The 18,890-nt window shown below is 39.7% G+C and overlaps 2 protein-coding genes across 7 annotated transcripts in view; both read left to right on the forward strand.

Moving 5' to 3' along the window:
- LOC116721371 (tumor necrosis factor receptor superfamily member 14-like) overlaps positions 1-18,890 on the forward strand; it is a 1,133,408-nt gene that overhangs the window by 432,597 nt on the left and 681,921 nt on the right. The window lies entirely within an intron of this gene.
- prkcz (protein kinase C, zeta) overlaps positions 1-18,890 on the forward strand; it is a 106,731-nt gene that overhangs the window by 47,055 nt on the left and 40,786 nt on the right. For 3 of the 6 annotated variants that reach the window (XM_032564622.1, XM_032564637.1, XM_032564630.1), the window contains 5 exons: positions 2,488-2,573; positions 11,873-12,004; positions 14,793-14,883; positions 16,607-16,662; positions 16,741-16,959. In XM_032564622.1, the coding sequence (XP_032420513.1) occupies positions 2,488-2,573; positions 11,873-12,004; positions 14,793-14,883; positions 16,607-16,662; positions 16,741-16,959 (584 nt within the window). The remainder of the gene's footprint in view (positions 1-2,487; positions 2,574-11,872; positions 12,005-14,792; positions 14,884-16,606; positions 16,663-16,740; positions 16,960-18,890) is intronic. The other 3 variants (XM_032564624.1, XM_032564647.1, XM_032564623.1) reach the window with 2 other exon arrangements.

The raw sequence follows: 18,890 nt of genomic DNA on the forward strand, positions 1-18,890 counted from the left end.
TAGCAACAACAGATAATCTGATTAAACCTGAAGGAAGGAACTGAAAGAGGAAATCTCTTTGGTGTGTTTGGGTTTGGGTTCTATTACCAGCTCACCTGTATAGTTAGCGATGTTTACAGCTGTAGTCACCAAACCGTCATCTGCGAGTTTAGTTAAATGGATCCACAATCAGCTGTGACGTTAGACTTTACTTTATTCATTTTAGACATTGCAGTAAAAACATTGTGAACTGTTTGGTTTTTCAATTTAAATAAAAGTTTTTCACACGGACAGATGGTTTCTGGGTAAATGACGTATGCTAGGTCCAATTGCGCTTGCTCCATCCGGCCTAAACAGCAATGAGTAACATGTGAACAGCAGTGTCTGTTTACATTCCCAGAGATTGTAGATTTAAACCTCTTAGAAAATCAAGCATCTCCCAGGATTTCCAAATTCAGTATCTTCCACAGCGGACAGAACTGGACTAAGTGCTGTAAGTCCTGCTCTCCTGAATAACCTGCAGAAAAACAGCATTTCGTCGTAAAGTTGAATCTTCGGCTCACCACTAATGCTGATCACAGCCAATTGATCCTTCAGTCAGGGGCAGTGTCTACACCAGAGTCTAAAGCCAAACACAATGTGTTAGTCTAGTTTTTCTGACTGCTTCAGGAGGATGCACAGGGAGCTGTGATCTCTCCTGTTTGTTGATCTGGTGACTAACAGATTCTACAGACCTGCAGCTGTCTGCCAGCTTTGTAAAGCTTCACCTCAATCAGCTGCAGTTGGTGTGTTTGTGTCAGACGGTCCCACTCGGTCCCAGTCTGATTAGTCCCATCCTGTGTGCCATGATGTTTGTCTGTGTGAGTTTGTTTAAATGATTGGCTAACTCTGCTGTGTGCTGTGTGTTTTGGATAAGATCCTCATGTTTCCCTGACCACAGTGGTCAACACGGACCCTCCCTCACATTCCACAGGCCCTCTGCAGTGACCCGCCTTCTCTTGACAGCCATTTGAATGTCAGTGTCTCTAATCCTGCTGGCAGAGCCCAAATATATTTTAGCCAATTCAGTACGTGACTCATTTGATTTGTCTAACTCCATGATTTCACCCATGTTTTCTGGATTGTAAGAATCACAGAGATCATCACATTTCCTGAATGTAACATCACTTAGATGACTTTAATAACAGATTTATTCTTAGTGGTTGTGCTAGTGCTTTAATACTATTATTATTTTTATCTTATTCTACCTGAAGCCTTTTGCTCTTTCTATCCAAGTGATTTTATCATTTTGTCATATCATTTTTTTAAAAATACAATGTATTATTATAATCTAGCATGAGATGTAAGAAGGTGTAGCATCTCACACTTCTATTCAGAGAACAAGGAACTAAGACGATGACAGTCTGACTTGAACTGATTTCAGGAGGTGGCCTGCATCTGTTCCTGATCCTTCACGCTGATCTCACCAACCCTGAATCACAGAGATAGAAACAGAATTTATTATCACATGGACATTCGTCACACAACCAGAAACCCAAAACCTTTAACTTCAGCATGTGCATCATGCAGCATATAATCTTCTAAAAACCTAATCTGCTTAGATTGCCGAATCTAAATGGGTCATATTGTTACACACCAGACTGTAGCCATGGATAAAGTGTCATGTTTATTTACTCATCTTTGTGGCTGCAGTTGCAGACTAGCTGCAACTGCAGCTAGTCTGGGATGAAAGATGGCTGTTAAATAGGATGGAATGAGTTTTATTTTTTGGAAAAGAAAGTAGTCATGCTTCACATCCAGAAGTGGAATAATACATTTTTGGCTCAAAGAAGATGATCAGAAAATCTGGAGTTCACTCTGGGTCACGCAGGTACAAAACTGTGAGGTGTCAGCATCTTCTTCCTGCTGCTCTGCTTCAGTCAGTTTCATCAAGCATCACACAGTGAGCTTTGATCTTGAGCTAGCTGTAACACTTTTATTAGAAGACCATGTCATCCTGACATCCTCACTGACAATAGCTGGCAGATATATGGTCTGACTACCATGGCAACAGAGGGGAAAATGAGTTATTGGAGGAATGTATCATAGCCACACCCACTAACAGCAGCCAGACATACTAGGAAGCCAGTAAAGTCTGGGAGAGCAGCTAATGAATTATTACTGGGAGATCATCTCAGCAGCTCAGTGTCTACATCCTGCTTTTTACTTATTGTACAGCATAATAGCTGTTTCAACAGACTACAGCTACACATCTAACTCAGCTGAAAGGCAAACACGTCTCTGCGAGAAAATAAACCAGTAAAGATACAGGAACCTTGTAGCAAAATGTGCTTTAAATACGATCTGATTCATACTGATAAAATCATCATAGACATCATGAAAAGTAAAATGGCTTTAAAAGCATTTATTGTAGTGGGATGATGTAAAATATTATACTATTATGCTATTATGAAACCTTAGCAAAGCTACCAGGCTGCGGCTCTTCAGCTTTTTCAATCTTTTTTCCAGAATCAGTCTACCGCCGCCGGGCCAGAAGATGGAGGAAGCTCTACCGAGTGAACGGACACCTTTTCCAGGCCAAAAGCTTTAACAGGGTGAGTCTCTCACCTTTCTCTGACATACACACACGATTCGCTCTCAGCTGCAGACAACTGGTGGAAAAAAAGTGAACAAAGATTGAGTCAGTTATATTTGACTGAATCCAGCAGTATTTAAAATTTGAAGCTTGATATGCACTCATTTTCTTAGGATGTGCTGTTTGTTTTCCCCATGGTGAAACAACTGAGTTTGATGTGTACTCCAACCTGCAGATTAAACCATTAATATTTTTTCCTATTTTGCCTTGTGCTTGTTTATATTGATGTAATGTGCAGACATACAGACAGTCTTAAGTACCAGTTTTAGCTGCTGTTTGAGCTGCAGACTGCAGCTGCTGCACTGTGAAAGGAAGATCTTGATTATTAGCCAGTGGTGTTGATGGGTTATTATGGCTCATAGCAATCTGTTGATGTTAGCTGTAGCTTCATAATGATGCCCACATGAATTTGTTTTTCTAAACGAACGTTGTATTAAAGGATTTTGGATCATTTAAAAGCAAAATAGTGTAACTTACCTTTGGAGAAGTACTTCCTGTTGCGTTTAGCGGAAAATGTCATCATAAAATCACTATCTGTTTTGTTCATGGGAGTGGGAATAAAAATAGCAATAGGTATTTTGTTCCATATAACACAGTAGGAATGTAACAGGTAAACCTTCTATGGATGCAAACTCGACTAAAAACCCACCAGTTTAGGATTGTATTTGAAACGTAATCAATTACAAATCTATTGATGGAACCTGACTTAATGTTGTGTTTTGATTGTTGATTTTATGTCGCATTGTGTTTTTGTGTTTAATATGATGTAAAGCACTTTGAAATGCCTTGCTGCTGAAATGTGCTATACAAATAAAACTTGATTCATTGTTTGACTCATTCAGAATAAATTACTCATTTATTTCCCTACTAGACTTTGTCGTGTTCACGATGTTGCAATTTGTACCTTAAATTTAAACATCTTCACAATATAGAATTGAGAGCAAAGATTTTAAATATGGATGTAGAAATTGGTTTTCAATGTTGTTAAAAATTGTTCAGGATGAGAAGAAAATGTGGTTTAAAGCAATATATAATGAAGTGTTGGACAGTATGAATGCAGAGATAAACAGATGTGAATTTACTAATTCCAGAGACAAAAAAAATGGCCAGACTTAAGACTTGACTTGTACTTTGCCACATTTGTACATTGCCAGTTCATCCCAAGCTACACTTGTGGCTGACGACTCCTTTACATACCTAAAATAATCGGGTGCAAAACAACCAAAACTATAGTGAAGAAAAGTTCAGTTCAAATTGCATATATATCATTTGTTCACAACAACTTCTATCTCAAAGTACTTTACAAAAATATATTTAATTTGTATCCAGAAATATTTAGTAAATTCAATCCAATCATATAGAGAGTATTTTCCCCCAAGATCAGTTTATTATTTAAACTGGTTACTCCAAAGTGATTTATTTCAGCATTCTGCAAAATAACTTTTCATCTACAGTTCAGCTGAGAGGCAGTCTCATTTAGAAATGCACTAAGAAAATTTGGTAACACTTTATTTGACGGAATGTGCATAAGACTGACATGACACTGTCATAAACATGACCTGTCATGAACATGAAGGAGTGTTTATGAACGTCTGACTGTTGTCCTGAAGTGTCATTCTGTAAATAGTGACACTTTTAATGCAACGTTGCTCTAAAAGTTGCCTTGAAAGTCCATTAAAAGTGCCAGCTTTGCATTATTTTGTAAATAATGACACTTTAATGCAAAGTTGGCACTTTTAATGGACTTTCAAGGCAACATTTAGAGCAACGTTGCATTAAAAGTGTCATTATTTGCAGAATGACACTTCATGACAACAGTCATAAACATTCATAAAGACTCCTTTATGCTCATGACAGGTGTCATGTCATGTTTATGACAGTGTCTTGTCAGTGTTATGCACACCCCGTCTAATAAACTGTTACCGAAAAATTAGTGCATCTTTACAGCTTTTTTACAGCTTTGATTTGCACATTCTGATCATTTTGAATGCTCTTCCAGTTGTAACTTAAGAGAGATATTAAAAATGTGCTAAATATTTTCCATTGCCTTTTCTGTACTGAGCTGGAATATTCTCAGTTTTATTTCCTTACTGATACTTAAAATCTCCGTCACTATGTAGTAGCGTAGAAGATGTGCTGGTATAACACTGACATGCTATACCAGTGTGGTCAGTGCAGCCTGGTATAGCATGCCAAGTATGGTGTATGCAGTGCTCTCACATAAGGCTGGATTTTTGAGTTCCCATATGGCCAATCAGCATTCAGATCTGATGGAGATGAAATTTTCTCAGTCAGGTCAGGTCGCTTTTGTTGTTGTAATGAAAAGTTATTTGTAACTCAGTAGCTACATGAAGAAAGGATTGTGTCCTGTACATCCCAGGAGCGTTGGGAGAGAACAGCATGTTTGATTAGAATCTGTTACAAGTCTAGTCCTTACTACAATTATTTGCTTCTAAATGTGAGCTGAACACAGGACTCTTCCTGTTTATCTGTAGGGAAGGTGCGGCACATTCAGTCATGGTCACATTGCCATTGAATTATAAATCCCAAGTAATCAAGTCAGATCTACAGCTGAGCTTTCTGACTGCTGATCCATAATTCATGCTGACCTAGTTGTGGTTTGTTTAGCTGATGCCTCGTCTCTGAGACGCGAGCTTCCATCATTTCCCTGCTACGATGTTAAAAGGCTCCACTTGCCCATCCTGCCTTCTCAAGCTGGATGTAAGTGATCTTCTACAGCACTGGAAGAAATGGAGCATGCTACTTTCAGATCTTAAGTAGCATGGTCTCACTGAAGGGAGATCAGGTTCCACCTGCCAGAAAAAGACCTCACATCTGTGTTTAATGTTGTTAAAAGGTTTGGCTGTGGCATGTTGGGGTTATTTCCTACAGTTTGCCCATTAGGCAGTGGCAGATACAGTTCCTGTAAAAAAGTATTCACCCCTAGGATGCTTTAAAATTTTACTGCTCCTAAAAATCAATCATGGTCAAAATAATTAGGCTTCTTTGGTGCTAGTAGTCTTACAGTGAGTGGAGCAAAGATCAGCAGAGTGCAGAGAGCGTGCTTGCAGTTATTCTAGTATAAAGACAGCTGGTTCTGAAAGGTCCATTCAGTGGTTCATCAGTGTACCTGGCTATCATTACAGCACGACTAGTAAGAGAAGACACCAGGTCACCAAAGCTACGCTGAGGCAGTTAAAAGCGTCAGCTGATGATTGTTGCCAGCCAAAGCTTTATGGGAGTGTAGGGATGAGAAATCAATGCTGGAACTAGAGTTTGCCAAAAGGCACGCGGGAAAAGGCTCCAGGATTTAGTAGAAGAAAGTTCTTCGGTCTGATGAAACCAAAATGGAGCTTTTTAGGAAGACAAGACATAATGTTTTGGTAGACATCAAACACTGCTCATCAACACTGCAAACACTATCCCTGCAGTGAAACATAGCGTTGGCTGCATCATGCTGCATGAGCAGCAGGCCCTGAAAGGCTTTTAAATGTAGAAGGTCAGATGAAGTCAGCAGAATAAAGGGAAATCCTGGAGGACAATTAGTTTATATCAGCAGGACAACTACAGCTTCAGAGAAAATGTATTATCCAGTAGTTCCCTCTGCTTTGTCGAGAACATCTCTTTGGACTTTTACATCTCACAAATGTTCAATTTCTTCCCGCTTACTATTGTTGAATTAATGACAAATTACAGATGACACATAATAAGGCACTTTAACTGTTCCTGATACAGTTTTTATGTCTGAATGTAAATATAAGCCAATAGAAATATTCTCCTCATTACTAATGTTTGCACCTGACCACCATGTTGTTTTTGTCATTGTAAATATCATTAAACCTCATATACACAGTCAGTCTGACTGATGCACTTTCTGCTCTCATCTTCCTCTGTGTCATTATAACCATTTATTACATAATAAGCCTAAGAATAAACCTCTCATGCTAATCTTTAGCAAATGAGCTGCTAAAGCTGTACACAGAATGGTGAAACAAAGGTCAACACAAGGTTCTTAATTATTAAAAAGCTTAATCTTTATTGCTTTGTTTGGTGTTAAATGAACAGCTGCACAATTAGTCAATAAAATATTTCAGTGAGTGTAATTTACTGAGCCTTTCTGCCAATAATAGGTAGAAATATATGTAAGAGTGGAAGTGTGGGAGATTGACGCCTTACCAGTTGTTGGAGACTTTTAGTCAAACATTTTTACCTTGTTAGCCAATTTCTATGCCTGTTTAAAACTGTGGGAGAGGTCAGCATTGCTGACTGAAACATCAGCTCTGTCGTGAATTGTGGTTATTGTGGTGAGGATGGAAGTGCGGTGGACCCAGGTGGCAGTGAGAAATGATGTTTTTAATTATGATTACAAAGTATAGAGGTCCAGGCAGCACAGGTGAGCAATGAGGCGAAGAACTCAGACACTGGTAGCGCTTAACACGACTGGAATGGGACATGGGACAGGGTCCGACAAGGAGCAGGAGACACAGGTGGGGTTACATACATAGAGGGTAATCAGCGAAAACGAGGGACAGCTGGAAACACAGAGACTAAATTAACTGAAAAAAAAAAAAACCACACACACAAATTCCAAATTATTACAAGCTCTTCACATATGTGACTGGCCAGAACAAAACCAGGAAACAAGTCTCCCTGGGATGTTTTGAGTTATTTACAGATTCTGAAAATGTGAATTCTAAACCTTTACTGATGTCAAACACACACACAAAAAATGAAGACGATATGGTCATTTGAATGTTGACACTCTGCAAACAAAAGTGTCAAATTTTCAAAAGAATTTTCCCCAAACCTGATTAGCCACTGGGGGGTGTTAACTTAGCTTTTCATTTAAATTACTTTGCAATAACTACCTAATAATTAACTGCTCCAATCATATAAGTGGTGTGTTTTCTTTTCACTGGTATCTTTCTCGTGGATTTTGTCATCAACAAGTAAGGCTCTTTTGGTTTCAAGACATCGAATTATTTTGATGTCCTGCTGTTCTCTTTCTGATGTTAAAGAATCCATTCGCAGGTTGTGCTCTGAGGAAATTTGCCGCTACACAACAGTTCAGCAGTATTGTAATTTCACTTTTCTCCTTTCTGTTATTCCTTTGTTTTGTTTGTATGTCCATCCGCTAGGGGCACTGTTATGCGAGGAGTATATGTTTTGGCGGTTGTACTTTTTTTCTGTTCTGGTTGTCTGTTCGGGGGTTGTACTTGGCGGAATAAATTGGAGCAAAGAAACAAATTATTTTTACTCACTAACACTTTCGGCCCGGGTCCTTAGACAGACCTGGGCTGGGGTCTTTTTTTTCCCCAACGGCCCATAACCTGCAAGCATTAAGGTGATGTGATGGCAATGTTGAGCAGCCATGTGTTTCTTTCAGACTCTCATCTTATTGGCCAGAACCAACAACAAAAGTGTGTGAGTAGCCAATGAAGCCCAGCATGTTAATCGTCTGTGAGTTTCTGCCACACCCCCTGAAACGACTCAGATTTACTCAGTAAACAATCTGAATCAAAGTACAAAGTTTACAGCTTTAAAACCTCTGAGACTGCTATCTTAAGCATAGGGTGATTTCCTCAAGACTTAAATTTAGCAAAAGAAAAAAGAAATCACAATCTTCTCAGAAATATTTGTTTTTTTATTATCTTTTTTCTCATTTTCAGGCTGCTTTCTCTTCTTTCTCGTATTCTTGTGGTGTGTCACATATATCTAGTTTGTTAATGTAACTGTTTTGTGTCAGGCTAAGAAAACTATTGACATTTCCAGAAGCTCTAAGAACATGAAATTGTCCAAAATGTCTTTGTGTGTTGCAGCGTTAAGAGTTCCCTTCACTAGAAATAAGAGAGCTAAACCCAGAAAAACATCCACACACACACGCACGCACACACACGCACACACACACAGTTGTTGTACTTCCACTACCCTGCTGTAAAACTTTTTTTTTTGTTTCCGGTGTTTCAAAAGATTTCCTTTCGATTTCACTCATCCTGAGGCTAACATTGGTCTTGTCCAAGTCATTTTCTCTTTACATGTCTTCACTATAAACTGTCAAAGTACTGAACTCACACATTTCAGAGTCATGTCTTCTGCCTTCCTTTAAATTCCATCATAAATGAACATTAAAATAATTAAAGTCTGATTTGTCTATATTGATCTCCATATGCTAGAAAATAGTGTTTTTTCCCCTCCAAGTCCTTATTATTTTTGATCTCTTTGATATTAGCGTATAATTTGTCTTCTGGTTGCTTTTATAACATCTCAGGATCAATTTTAATATTCTAACATGTTTAATAACACAGCCGGTGGATATTGAACGTCTTCTGCCTAAACTGTGTAGTTCCTGTCTGGGAACAACAGTTTTTCTGGTTAGCCTTAGCGGTAATGAGTGCCATAGCCAGCCTCTGTACCTGATGTGTAGTTGTGATCTGAGCTGAGCTTGGTTGAGAATGAAAACAAGAAGCTTTTCTCTTTTCTTAAATGATTATTTTTTTGTAGAAATTACCGAGTGGATTTTTAGCGCAGTTGATTAATCTAAGTCAGCCTGCAGCCTCTGCTTGGTTCCCTCTGCTGTCCTCCGCATATAAATAAGACAAACATAAGTAGGTCAGACTCCCTCCAACCTCTTCTTCTCTCACTCCTTCCTTCCTTTTTTCCTGCCAGACCCAACATCCTCATCTTTCAGCACTATTTCCACCTTTCCATCTCTCTCTATCTGTCCCCGTCGGTGCCATTTACGTTGAAAGCATCCCAAAAACATAACGAGGTTGGCAGAATTTAGTCTTCCACCTCATAAAGATGATCTACTGTGAAAAATTCCCTCAGACAAACAAGCACAAAGGCCACAAAATGTCTCATGTGAGGGCAGAAAGATTGACTATATTACAGAGGGAAAATATTATTTTCCAGCACCTGTTAACGATACAAGATCAAAGTGTTTCAGATGCGTCCTCTACAGCAGTGGTCCCCAACCTTTTTAGGGTAGGGTTAGGGAACTGCATTCCACCCTCAGATCTTCTGCTTGAGGAAACTCCAAAGGTTCTCAGTGGGGTTGAGGTCAGAGGTCAGAGGAGGATGGTGACCACACCATGAGTTTCTCTCCTCTTATGCCCATAGCAGCCAATGACACACTGGTATTCCTTGCAGCATTCATTGTCATGCATGAAGATGATTTTGCTACTGAAGGTTCGGCTCTTCTTTTTGAACCATGAAAGAAAGTGATCAGTCAGAAAGTCCATATACTTTGCTGAGGTCATTTTCACACTTTCAGGGACTCTGAAGGGGCCGACCAATGATCCTTTCTCTTTCCCATATTGCTTGAAACCTGTGGCCTGCTTAATAATGTGGAACATCCTTCTTGAGTAGATTTCCTTTAATTGAGCTCACCAGACAAACTAATCAACCAGCTCTCTGAAATTAATTATAGTGATTCAAAGAGCCCTGACACACAACACCATCTATACATTTAATAGCACAACAAAAAATGTAATCTTTATGACACTTAAATCCAATTTGCATAATAATTTGGAAGACGGTGTACACTATTAGTAGAGCCTCATTTTAATTTTTTCATAACAAAAACGTCTCACATACCTTGTTGTTACCTCAAGCAACAAGCTGTTTTCAATCTGGTCTGGAGTGTTTAATCATCCTTTAATGTTTATCCCAGAGTAGCTGCTATTCTCCACTGCTTGTTACTGACTGAAGCTTCTAAACGCTGTATAATAACTATCATGTTTTCTAATAGTTGTGGGTGTTACGGAAAACAGACCAGACTTTCCAACATGTTTCTTTTATTGTATTGATCAGGCCAAAGTTTAAAGGAGGATCTTTTTACTCCACAGGGCATTCCTGTGTGTTGCAGAGGAGGGATGTAGAAAACTTTATGAATATTTTATAAATGTACGCTTAACATCTGCTCAGAGTTGGCTTTGCATGAGTGAACGTAGCCTCTTGAAGTTTCACTGGAACAGAGCAGTGACTGAGTCTCTTTGTTCTTTACAGCCTCTGTCAATGAATGGTACTGGTACAGCCAGATCCGTGCGCCGCATTTCAAGTGTCAGCTTCCTTTCTGAGGAGTTGTGGTTTGATGAGTCATGAACATGTCGAAGCTAAGACTAATGTAGCATAAATAAACACAAGCCGAGATAGCCAGCAACAGAAACTGTAGGAACAGGCAAACTCATTGGAGAGCTTGTGATGTAACTGAGACGCAGCCTTGAAGTAGATGTGTAAGAATAAGTGAATCTGAACTCTATGATCATACTGCAAACCAGATAAAAGTATAGGGAAGATAAGGAAGAGGAACTTTTGTCCAATTTTATATAACCTTTCCTACTCTGAGACACAATCTACAGTTTAACCTGTAACCTCCAGTTCAGAGCAAAAGACTGATATCCAGCAAGTCAGATCCCAACAGCTGTAAAATCTAAAGAAGAGACAGACAGCTGCAACATCTGAATTTTTTTTTTCCCGTTTAGTGGTGAATTTCTGCATCATCGAAACTACAACAGCTTCTATACCAAACAAATGTAGCGTAAGATGCTCTAAACACATGAGTTATAGTTTAAGCCAAACTGAAAATAAGCTAACCTGTAAGCATGTTAAAATATATGTTTTTGTAAAGTTGAGTTTTTTAAATTTAGACTTCATACGCTTCAGCCAGTGTTGATTAGACCTACTGAAACACCTATCACAAAATGTACTGGAATAAGTGCACCATGTACACCATGTACATACACCATGTAACAATCATGTGGACTGTTACATGGTCATGGTGTACATGTACACATCACTGTACAGTATTTAAACTGTATATTTCATGTTTTATGTTTCTAAAACATGAAGAGCATGCAGATATTAAAGGACTTAGTTGCTAAATTTCACCGTTCTGAATTGAACTAAGATAAAATCAGTTTACTTTAATTAGAATGCAGGTGTATTAGAATCGGAATCTGATTACTGGATGAACCTGGCAGATTGTGGCAATAATTCAACCAGACCAGTTTACTTTGTAAATAAAGTGTCTGAGGAGAATTTTTGTTGTGAACCGAACCCATCAACAACCTAAAAAGGAAGAACACGAAATTAATTTGATATATTATTTTGCAAATAGATCCTTAAAAGCCTGATTTTACATTTATTGTCATTTCTTCACATTATTGCCTGTGTTTGATGAATAAATTCAGCAGTGATCGAGAAACTAATGTGTGTGTGTGTTTGGTCTGTGCTCGTGTGTGTGTCTGTGTCTTCCAGAAAGCCTACTGTGGCCACTGTAGCGAAAGGATATGGGGGCTGGGCGGGCAGGGCTACAAGTGTATCAGCTGCAAACTGTTGGTCCATAAGCGCTGTCACAGACTCCTCCCTCAGACCTGCCAAAGGCTTATGGTGAGTTATTCATTTGCATATGGGCTCGACGGAACACGCCGGTCTGAAACCAAGTTTCACGCAGTTAGAAAGTGTGAGGATATGTTCCCTGAGTGGGAAAATGCCGTGGAGTCCAACATGTCAAAGCACTGCGTGCTGATCTTAAGGCAACAAGTTGAATGTTGAACCTGCATCGTGTCAGAATTCTGGTAGCATCGCAGAGTTCTTTGATGCATACGATTTAGCTTTCCAAGACTTTTCACTCGTGACATTTTCTCTAGGATTAGCAGTAAGTTTAATTGAGGTAGTCCAAGGATGGCGCATTCAGTATATGAGCCTTAAAGTTTTTGCACCAAGGTAGTTTTGTCTTCTGATTGGTTAATGTAGACCAATCAGAAGAAATTTTTACAAAATAAAAACCCTTCCTCACAGGACAAAGCAGACCTCAGGTCTTTTACAAAGACCATCCACCTGTTGAGATTCCCTTAAAGGAGTCCTCCATTAGCGGGATATGCTCACAGCCCCATCGTGGGACAACTGGAGAAGATATTTTAAAGCTAAAAACAGAGCTCAAGGCTCAGTGTGAAGACTACAGGTAGAATGAAATCTTCAAGAATAAACTTTGCCAAAAAGGAAATACAATCATTTTAGTCCTTCTCAATTGTTGTTTACTTTTTAATCCCTTCCTTTGGTCTTGTTTTCTGTGTACAACTGTTCTTCTACTGGGAAAAAGTTGGTCCATCCCCAAATCTAACTTGTATACATCTGGTAGTCTTCCTCATACATAAAATGTTTCACCAGAGGACACTGCTCCAAATGAAATTAGTTTGGAGCTTCAAATTGCTAGGCTAATTCAGTATGGAGCTGACCTAGCAACACACTCTTATTACATTCAGTCTGCTGAAACTGTATGGGGGAATTTTTCTCCCATAATTCAAGAGCACACATTTTTAGTCTGGAAGCAGGATTCAATTTTTTTTGTTCTCAAAAATTTTAATATTTTTCCTTACATTTTCATCTTGAAAGCAGGACTTCTCGTCTTTCTTCTCAAAACTTATCTTGCTCTAACCTTTCTCCTCACGCTCTTACAGAGCGTCTTACTCCCATCGAATGATTCGTAAGCGAGAATGCGAGGTGCGCTTGTTTCCTTTTAGCAGGTGTGCATGTGTGGCTACTATCGATTGTAGTAACCTGCGCCACCCACTGGATGTAGGGAGTTGGTTGGGTGAACAAACTCCTGCCTAATATCAGAAAGCTTTTAGCGATCAGCACACTGCTAGCAGATGTGTAACATGGAGCAGAAAGCTGAGGCCGTTGTTTTTCCCTACATCCAGTGGGTGGCGCAGGTTACTACAATCGATCAATCAACATACTTACAGTACAACACTTTCATTGTATTTGCTGAGAGGTTTCCAGGCGACGGTGCATTTTTGCTCCAGAAGCAAGCAGAAAATGTTTCGTAAGGAAGCTGAGAGTCCGAGCAGAGACTATGTCTGAGCCCGAAGAGGAGTTTTGAGTGCAAGCATTACAAGTTTTGAGAACAAAAGGCATGAAATCCTGCTTTCAAATTGAAAATGTGTGCTCTTGGATTATGGCAGAAAAATAAAATTGGTGTAAGTATCAAAACTGTTCAGTCCACATATGATGATTCATTTTATGCCTGTTGCACAATTCGGGATGCGACATGATCCAATATGTGCTATTTAAGACGAGCGAAGCATAACAGGTTGCTTTGTTGTGCTCTTTAACGTGGATGGGAAATAACAGGAATCAGGTCGTGGCTTTGGAGAAGGAGAGCAACTTGGCACGTTTGACTTCTATTTGAATTTGTTTTGTGTGTCACTAATGTATGGATCCACATGCCACCCTGAGCTACATTCCTGTTGGCTTATCCGTACACACAGGCTGTCGCAACACAGCTAGAAAATGAGCCCGATTATTTTTGGCCCCTAGGTAACCGACAGTCTTTGAACCTCTCGGTATCCAAGGTGGAGCTGAAGCTTTTCTTCTGTGTTTGAGCAATAACCAGTCTTTTTTTGCAGTGCTCCTTATTTGTCTGGCCAAAAAAATACCCCTGTGTTTACTTCTTTACATGTGAAACTCAGTCATCTTGACTGATTAGCTGGTCAATGTTTTGGTTTCTATCTTTCTTGGATGACACACTCAACTTTGCTCTGTGAGATGTTTTCTAATGTAACCCCACTTTAAACTTCTTTTACCACCTACTATACTTCTTAATGTGTTACTAATACTGTCTAATGGGTCTAAGTGATCACCAGTCACTGTTTGGCTGTCAGTAAGCATAGAACGTGTCCTGCAGTGTCTTAAGCTGTCACTGTGCAGCTCAGCTTCCTGCTCCATCCTCTGTAAAGTTAGCTAACACTACAGCACAGCGGCGTGCTCCACGTGGCCAGTCGAGTTGACCACAGAGCAGAGCAGATTCCAAGCTCATCAATCTGAAGACAGAAGTCCAGATTAGAAAATCAATGTGGTCAATAATGCTAGCTCTGACAGTGAGCTCAGTGTCCGCTGTCTGCATATTGACCAACATGTCATCTTCAGAGGCAGATTAGTGACTCTGTGGCCCCAGAAAGCTGAATCCCTGTTTCGGAGGGAGTCCTACGTTCTCTTTCCTTAGGCTGCTTGTGTGGAAGCAACTCTACAAATGCAGTTTTCGTCCACGGTCCTTGCTGATGTGATTCAGCATACTCTTCACCAAGAGTGTAAAAACATCCAAGGACATGTAACTGGATATCTGGGGGATCACGTCGGTGGATATTTAGATGAAGTTTTGAAATTCTTTTTTCAGGATCCAGTCATGCCATCACAGGAACCCCCTGCAGACGCCAAGAGAGAGGAGGTGGACGTGCCACCGGATGACACGGAGGACGCAGACGGGAGTAAGACATTTCTTCTTTAAGGAGAAGTTATCCCCGACCGTGTTTGTGTTGCTGCTTCACCCTGTTAAAAAGGTTTTAACCCTTAACCAATCTGGTGAACACTTAGTTTGAAATGTGCAGAATGATAGTAGCTCATGTTTACCAAGATATTTATTTAAATTTTTGCGAAAAAAATCTTTCATTAGTTTCTCAAATCAGCTCAAAGTAGCTAAGCTACACCTAAACCAAGACAGTTGTTCCAAAGGACAAAACATGTCTCTTTGAAAAGCAACTAAAACGCCATATTGGATCTTAAGCTAACATAATTCATTATTTTATTTGTGTTAGGACTAATTATTTATGATATTTCTAATTACTATGTTCACCCACTAGATGGTGCTGCCTTTTGCCCATTTAAAGCAATGTGTGACCCTGTTTACTCTTTTCCTGCTTCTGATGCTGAATAAATAAACTTTAGAATGTATTCTGTATAATATTCATACATTGCAACATAATATACATTGTATATGTTTAGCTTTGGTAGTTTTAAAATATTGGTCTGTTAAAAATAAAACAAAAGATCAATATTTATCTTACAGATTTAAGGAAGCTTTCAGTTTCCTATAATTATGAGTTTTGTTGCGGCCGAGCAGTGATCCGTCTCAGGACTTGATGATTTCTTATGCTTAATGTATAATAAATTTGATAATTTTTTTCAATTAGTTCAATGATTACTTAATTCTTAACTGTGAAATTAAGTGACCACATGGTATTAATAAGGTGAAAAATGTCCAAAATGGAATTAATGTTCATTATGAATGAATAAATTAGGCTGAGGTAGTTTTAAAAGACTTCCATGTGAATATCAACATTTATATTTTTTTCTATGATGCTAACCTTTTGAAAGGTTAGCAAAACACAGCATAGTTTTGCAATTATCCCCAAGTGCACTTTCTTCCAAAATAAGTATCTGAATCATCTCACTTTGAACTTTGGGAAATGATCTCAGGTGGGCAGAGCAGCCAAAAGCTTTACTCAAGGAAATGAAGCTTCTTTAAATGAGTCAAAACGTATTTGGTAAAAAAACGACAATTTAAGCACTTGAGCAGGATTGCTTAATCAGATTTAAGTTGTGAGAATGATGTCATCCTAAGGGGTAACCTGGGCCCCCAGGGGTAACCTTTCTTGGCTCTAAGCCTATAATGTGTTAGAGCAAAAAATATGAGACTTACCACTGATGTAATGCACATTGACATGTGTTATCTCAGTTAGTCCATAACCTGATCCTCCCACTGCAGCCTCTGTGTATCTATAATACATGAGAAGTTCAAGGTAGTATTTACAATTTTTAATTTGAGGATGAACCATGTGGAAGGATGTAACCATCGGGGTTAGACTCCCCCTGATAGAAGAGTCTGTTAACATCAACAACAGAATTTCTTTGTCAAAAAGACTAAACCTTGGTCACTTCACCTCACATTCATCATCACTGCTTATGTAACTCTCAGCGGTTATCTAACTACTTTAGCCCACATGCCTCCTGCTCAGCTGATGCTCCTGTTAAACGGGCTCTGATGGGCCAACCAGACTGTTTGTTTGGAGTTGCTGTTGCAAAGAGCTGCATGGTTTCACTTGGTTTGATGTTTTCCCATAACTCTTGTTTGTTATTATGTTTCTCCCTCTGCTGGCCCTAAACAGGATTGCATGTTTACGTTGCCGTCTGACTCTTTTCCGTTCTTCGCAGTATCCTTTCTGCCACACAACTGTGCAGTGGATACAAGGGGAGATGCAGAGACAGAGGTGAGAGATTGGCCTGGCCACTCTTTCACTTAAAGCATCTAAACCAAAACTCATCGTACTGCATCCTCCGACTTACAGGACTCTGACCTCAATCCCCTGCAGGACATCAAGGCTGTAGTGGACGGCATCGACGGCATCAAGTTGTCCCAAGGCACCACTCTGGGTCTGGGCGACTTTGAGCTGATCCGGGTAATTGGGCGAGGTAGCTACGCCAAAGTGCTGCTGGTCCGGCTAAAGAAGAATGAGCAGGTGTTTGCCATGAAAGTGGTGAAGAAGGAGCTGGTCCATGATGATGAGGTGAGTGAGGCCGTGAGATTAGCAGAAGCTTGTGTTTGTTGTTGAATATTTTATCTTCCTGCTACTCAAGTTTTTATTATGACATGACGATACTTGACCTGCTGCCCTCAGGGAGGCGCTATAGGTGCATCAAAACAAAAGCAAACAGACTCAAAAACAGCTTCTTCCCAAAAACATTTAACACCCCGAAAGCTCACGCACTAATCGTACGGTGGTTATGTGTGTATGTGTGTTTGTATATATAAATTTAACTGATTTAATATCATAAATCATGTAAATATCACCATATTTATGCTTATATTGTACATATTCCCTACATTGTTTGTACTGTTGGAGCGGATTTTAATCTCACTGTTCAGTGACAAACAATAAAGTCTAATTCTAATTGTAACAATCCCACCCTCGGCTTCACTAAATGTATGTTGAAATAACCAGCATTTTATTTTGTTGGAAACTAACTTTACATTTTTAGTCCACAAAATCTGTCCTTACTAAATATTGCTGCCAACACCAACTTCAAATTATATACATATACTACTACACAATTCGGTACAGTTGGGTTGCATGCTGGAACAGCAACAGTAGAATGAAATGACCACTTGTTAGAGTATGCAGAATATTGTGTGGCAACACTCAACATGTCAGACCTGAAAGCAGACGGGCTTCAGCAGCATGAGACAACGATGGACGCCACTACTGTCAGCTAAGAGCAGAAAAGTGAAGTTACAGTCCAAACAGACTCACCAGAACTGGACTAGAACAGCTTGAAGTAATGCTTCCCAGTCTAATGAGTCTCAGTCTCATCTGCAGCATTCAGATGTTCGGCTCAGGAGGATAATGCACCGTGTTTTCTCTCTCAGATGGTCTCCAACTGCCTTTTTTTTTAAAGGATTTTTGACCTTTATTAGATAGTGAGCGGACAGGAAAGTGGGTCATCCGTGCCTCTCTGTCAGATGAGCATGATGAGGTGATGAACACAATAATGAAGATTATCAGTTTTCCTCGGTCATCCTCTTCCTACCAGCATCACAGGGTGAGGGAATTCCTCAGAGAAGTCCATGCCAATGCTGATGACCTTCTGCTGTACAACAATGTGAGACAGCTTAGCAAACGCAGGGCTTTGGCACGCTTCTGGTCCATCAGGAGGGAAATAACATCTTTTCTGGCAGAGGTAAAAGAAATGTCATAAGGGAACACAGTTTACTGAATTCCTAGAAAATGAGAAACAGATGAACAGTATGGCCTTTTGGTTGACATTACTTCACATGTAGGTGAGCTGAACTTGAGGCTACAGGGCAGGGGCAATTCATTTCAGAGGAAACTTGAGAAGTTGATGCCGGCTCACTTCCCTGCAGTGCAGGACAAGGGTTAAAGACAGCAAGATGCGTCTTCTTCTCTTGACTTTATTGAGAAACTCACTGTAAACTTTTGACAGCTTCAGCTCACCATGTTCATTTAGGACCCATGTCTGAAGCTTCTCAAGTGAAGTCACACAGCACTTCAAGTGAGTAAATGCCGGGCCTCTACAGATGCAGAGTTGACCTCCAAGCAGATTTAGTCCTGAAGGAGTAGTTTGTTAGGACCGATCCTTCCACTTTATGGCTCCAAATGGTTCCTGTTTCAGCTTTCGCACGTCTGAAGCAAGTAGCCTTGCAGATCTTGACCATGTTTGGCTCCAAACACAACTGTGAGGGACCCCATTCCGTTTGGCCATTTTTGTAGTTTGATAGCAGCGATATCATTATCTACCAGCAGGGAAACCTTTTATTCCAAAGTTTATTAAATGTCAACAACGGAGGACTTGTCCATCCAGTCTTACATGTTGGAGCCAGAGTCGTACCCAGAGCAGGAGAATGAAGACGGCAGAATTATGCATTCAAATAAATGCATTGCAATGGTGTTATTAGTGTATTTACACCCTCACCATCTAT

Source organism: Xiphophorus hellerii, chromosome 1 (genome assembly GCF_003331165.1).
Source record: "Xiphophorus hellerii strain 12219 chromosome 1, Xiphophorus_hellerii-4.1, whole genome shotgun sequence".
Lineage (NCBI taxonomy): Eukaryota > Metazoa > Chordata > Actinopteri > Cyprinodontiformes > Poeciliidae > Xiphophorus > Xiphophorus hellerii.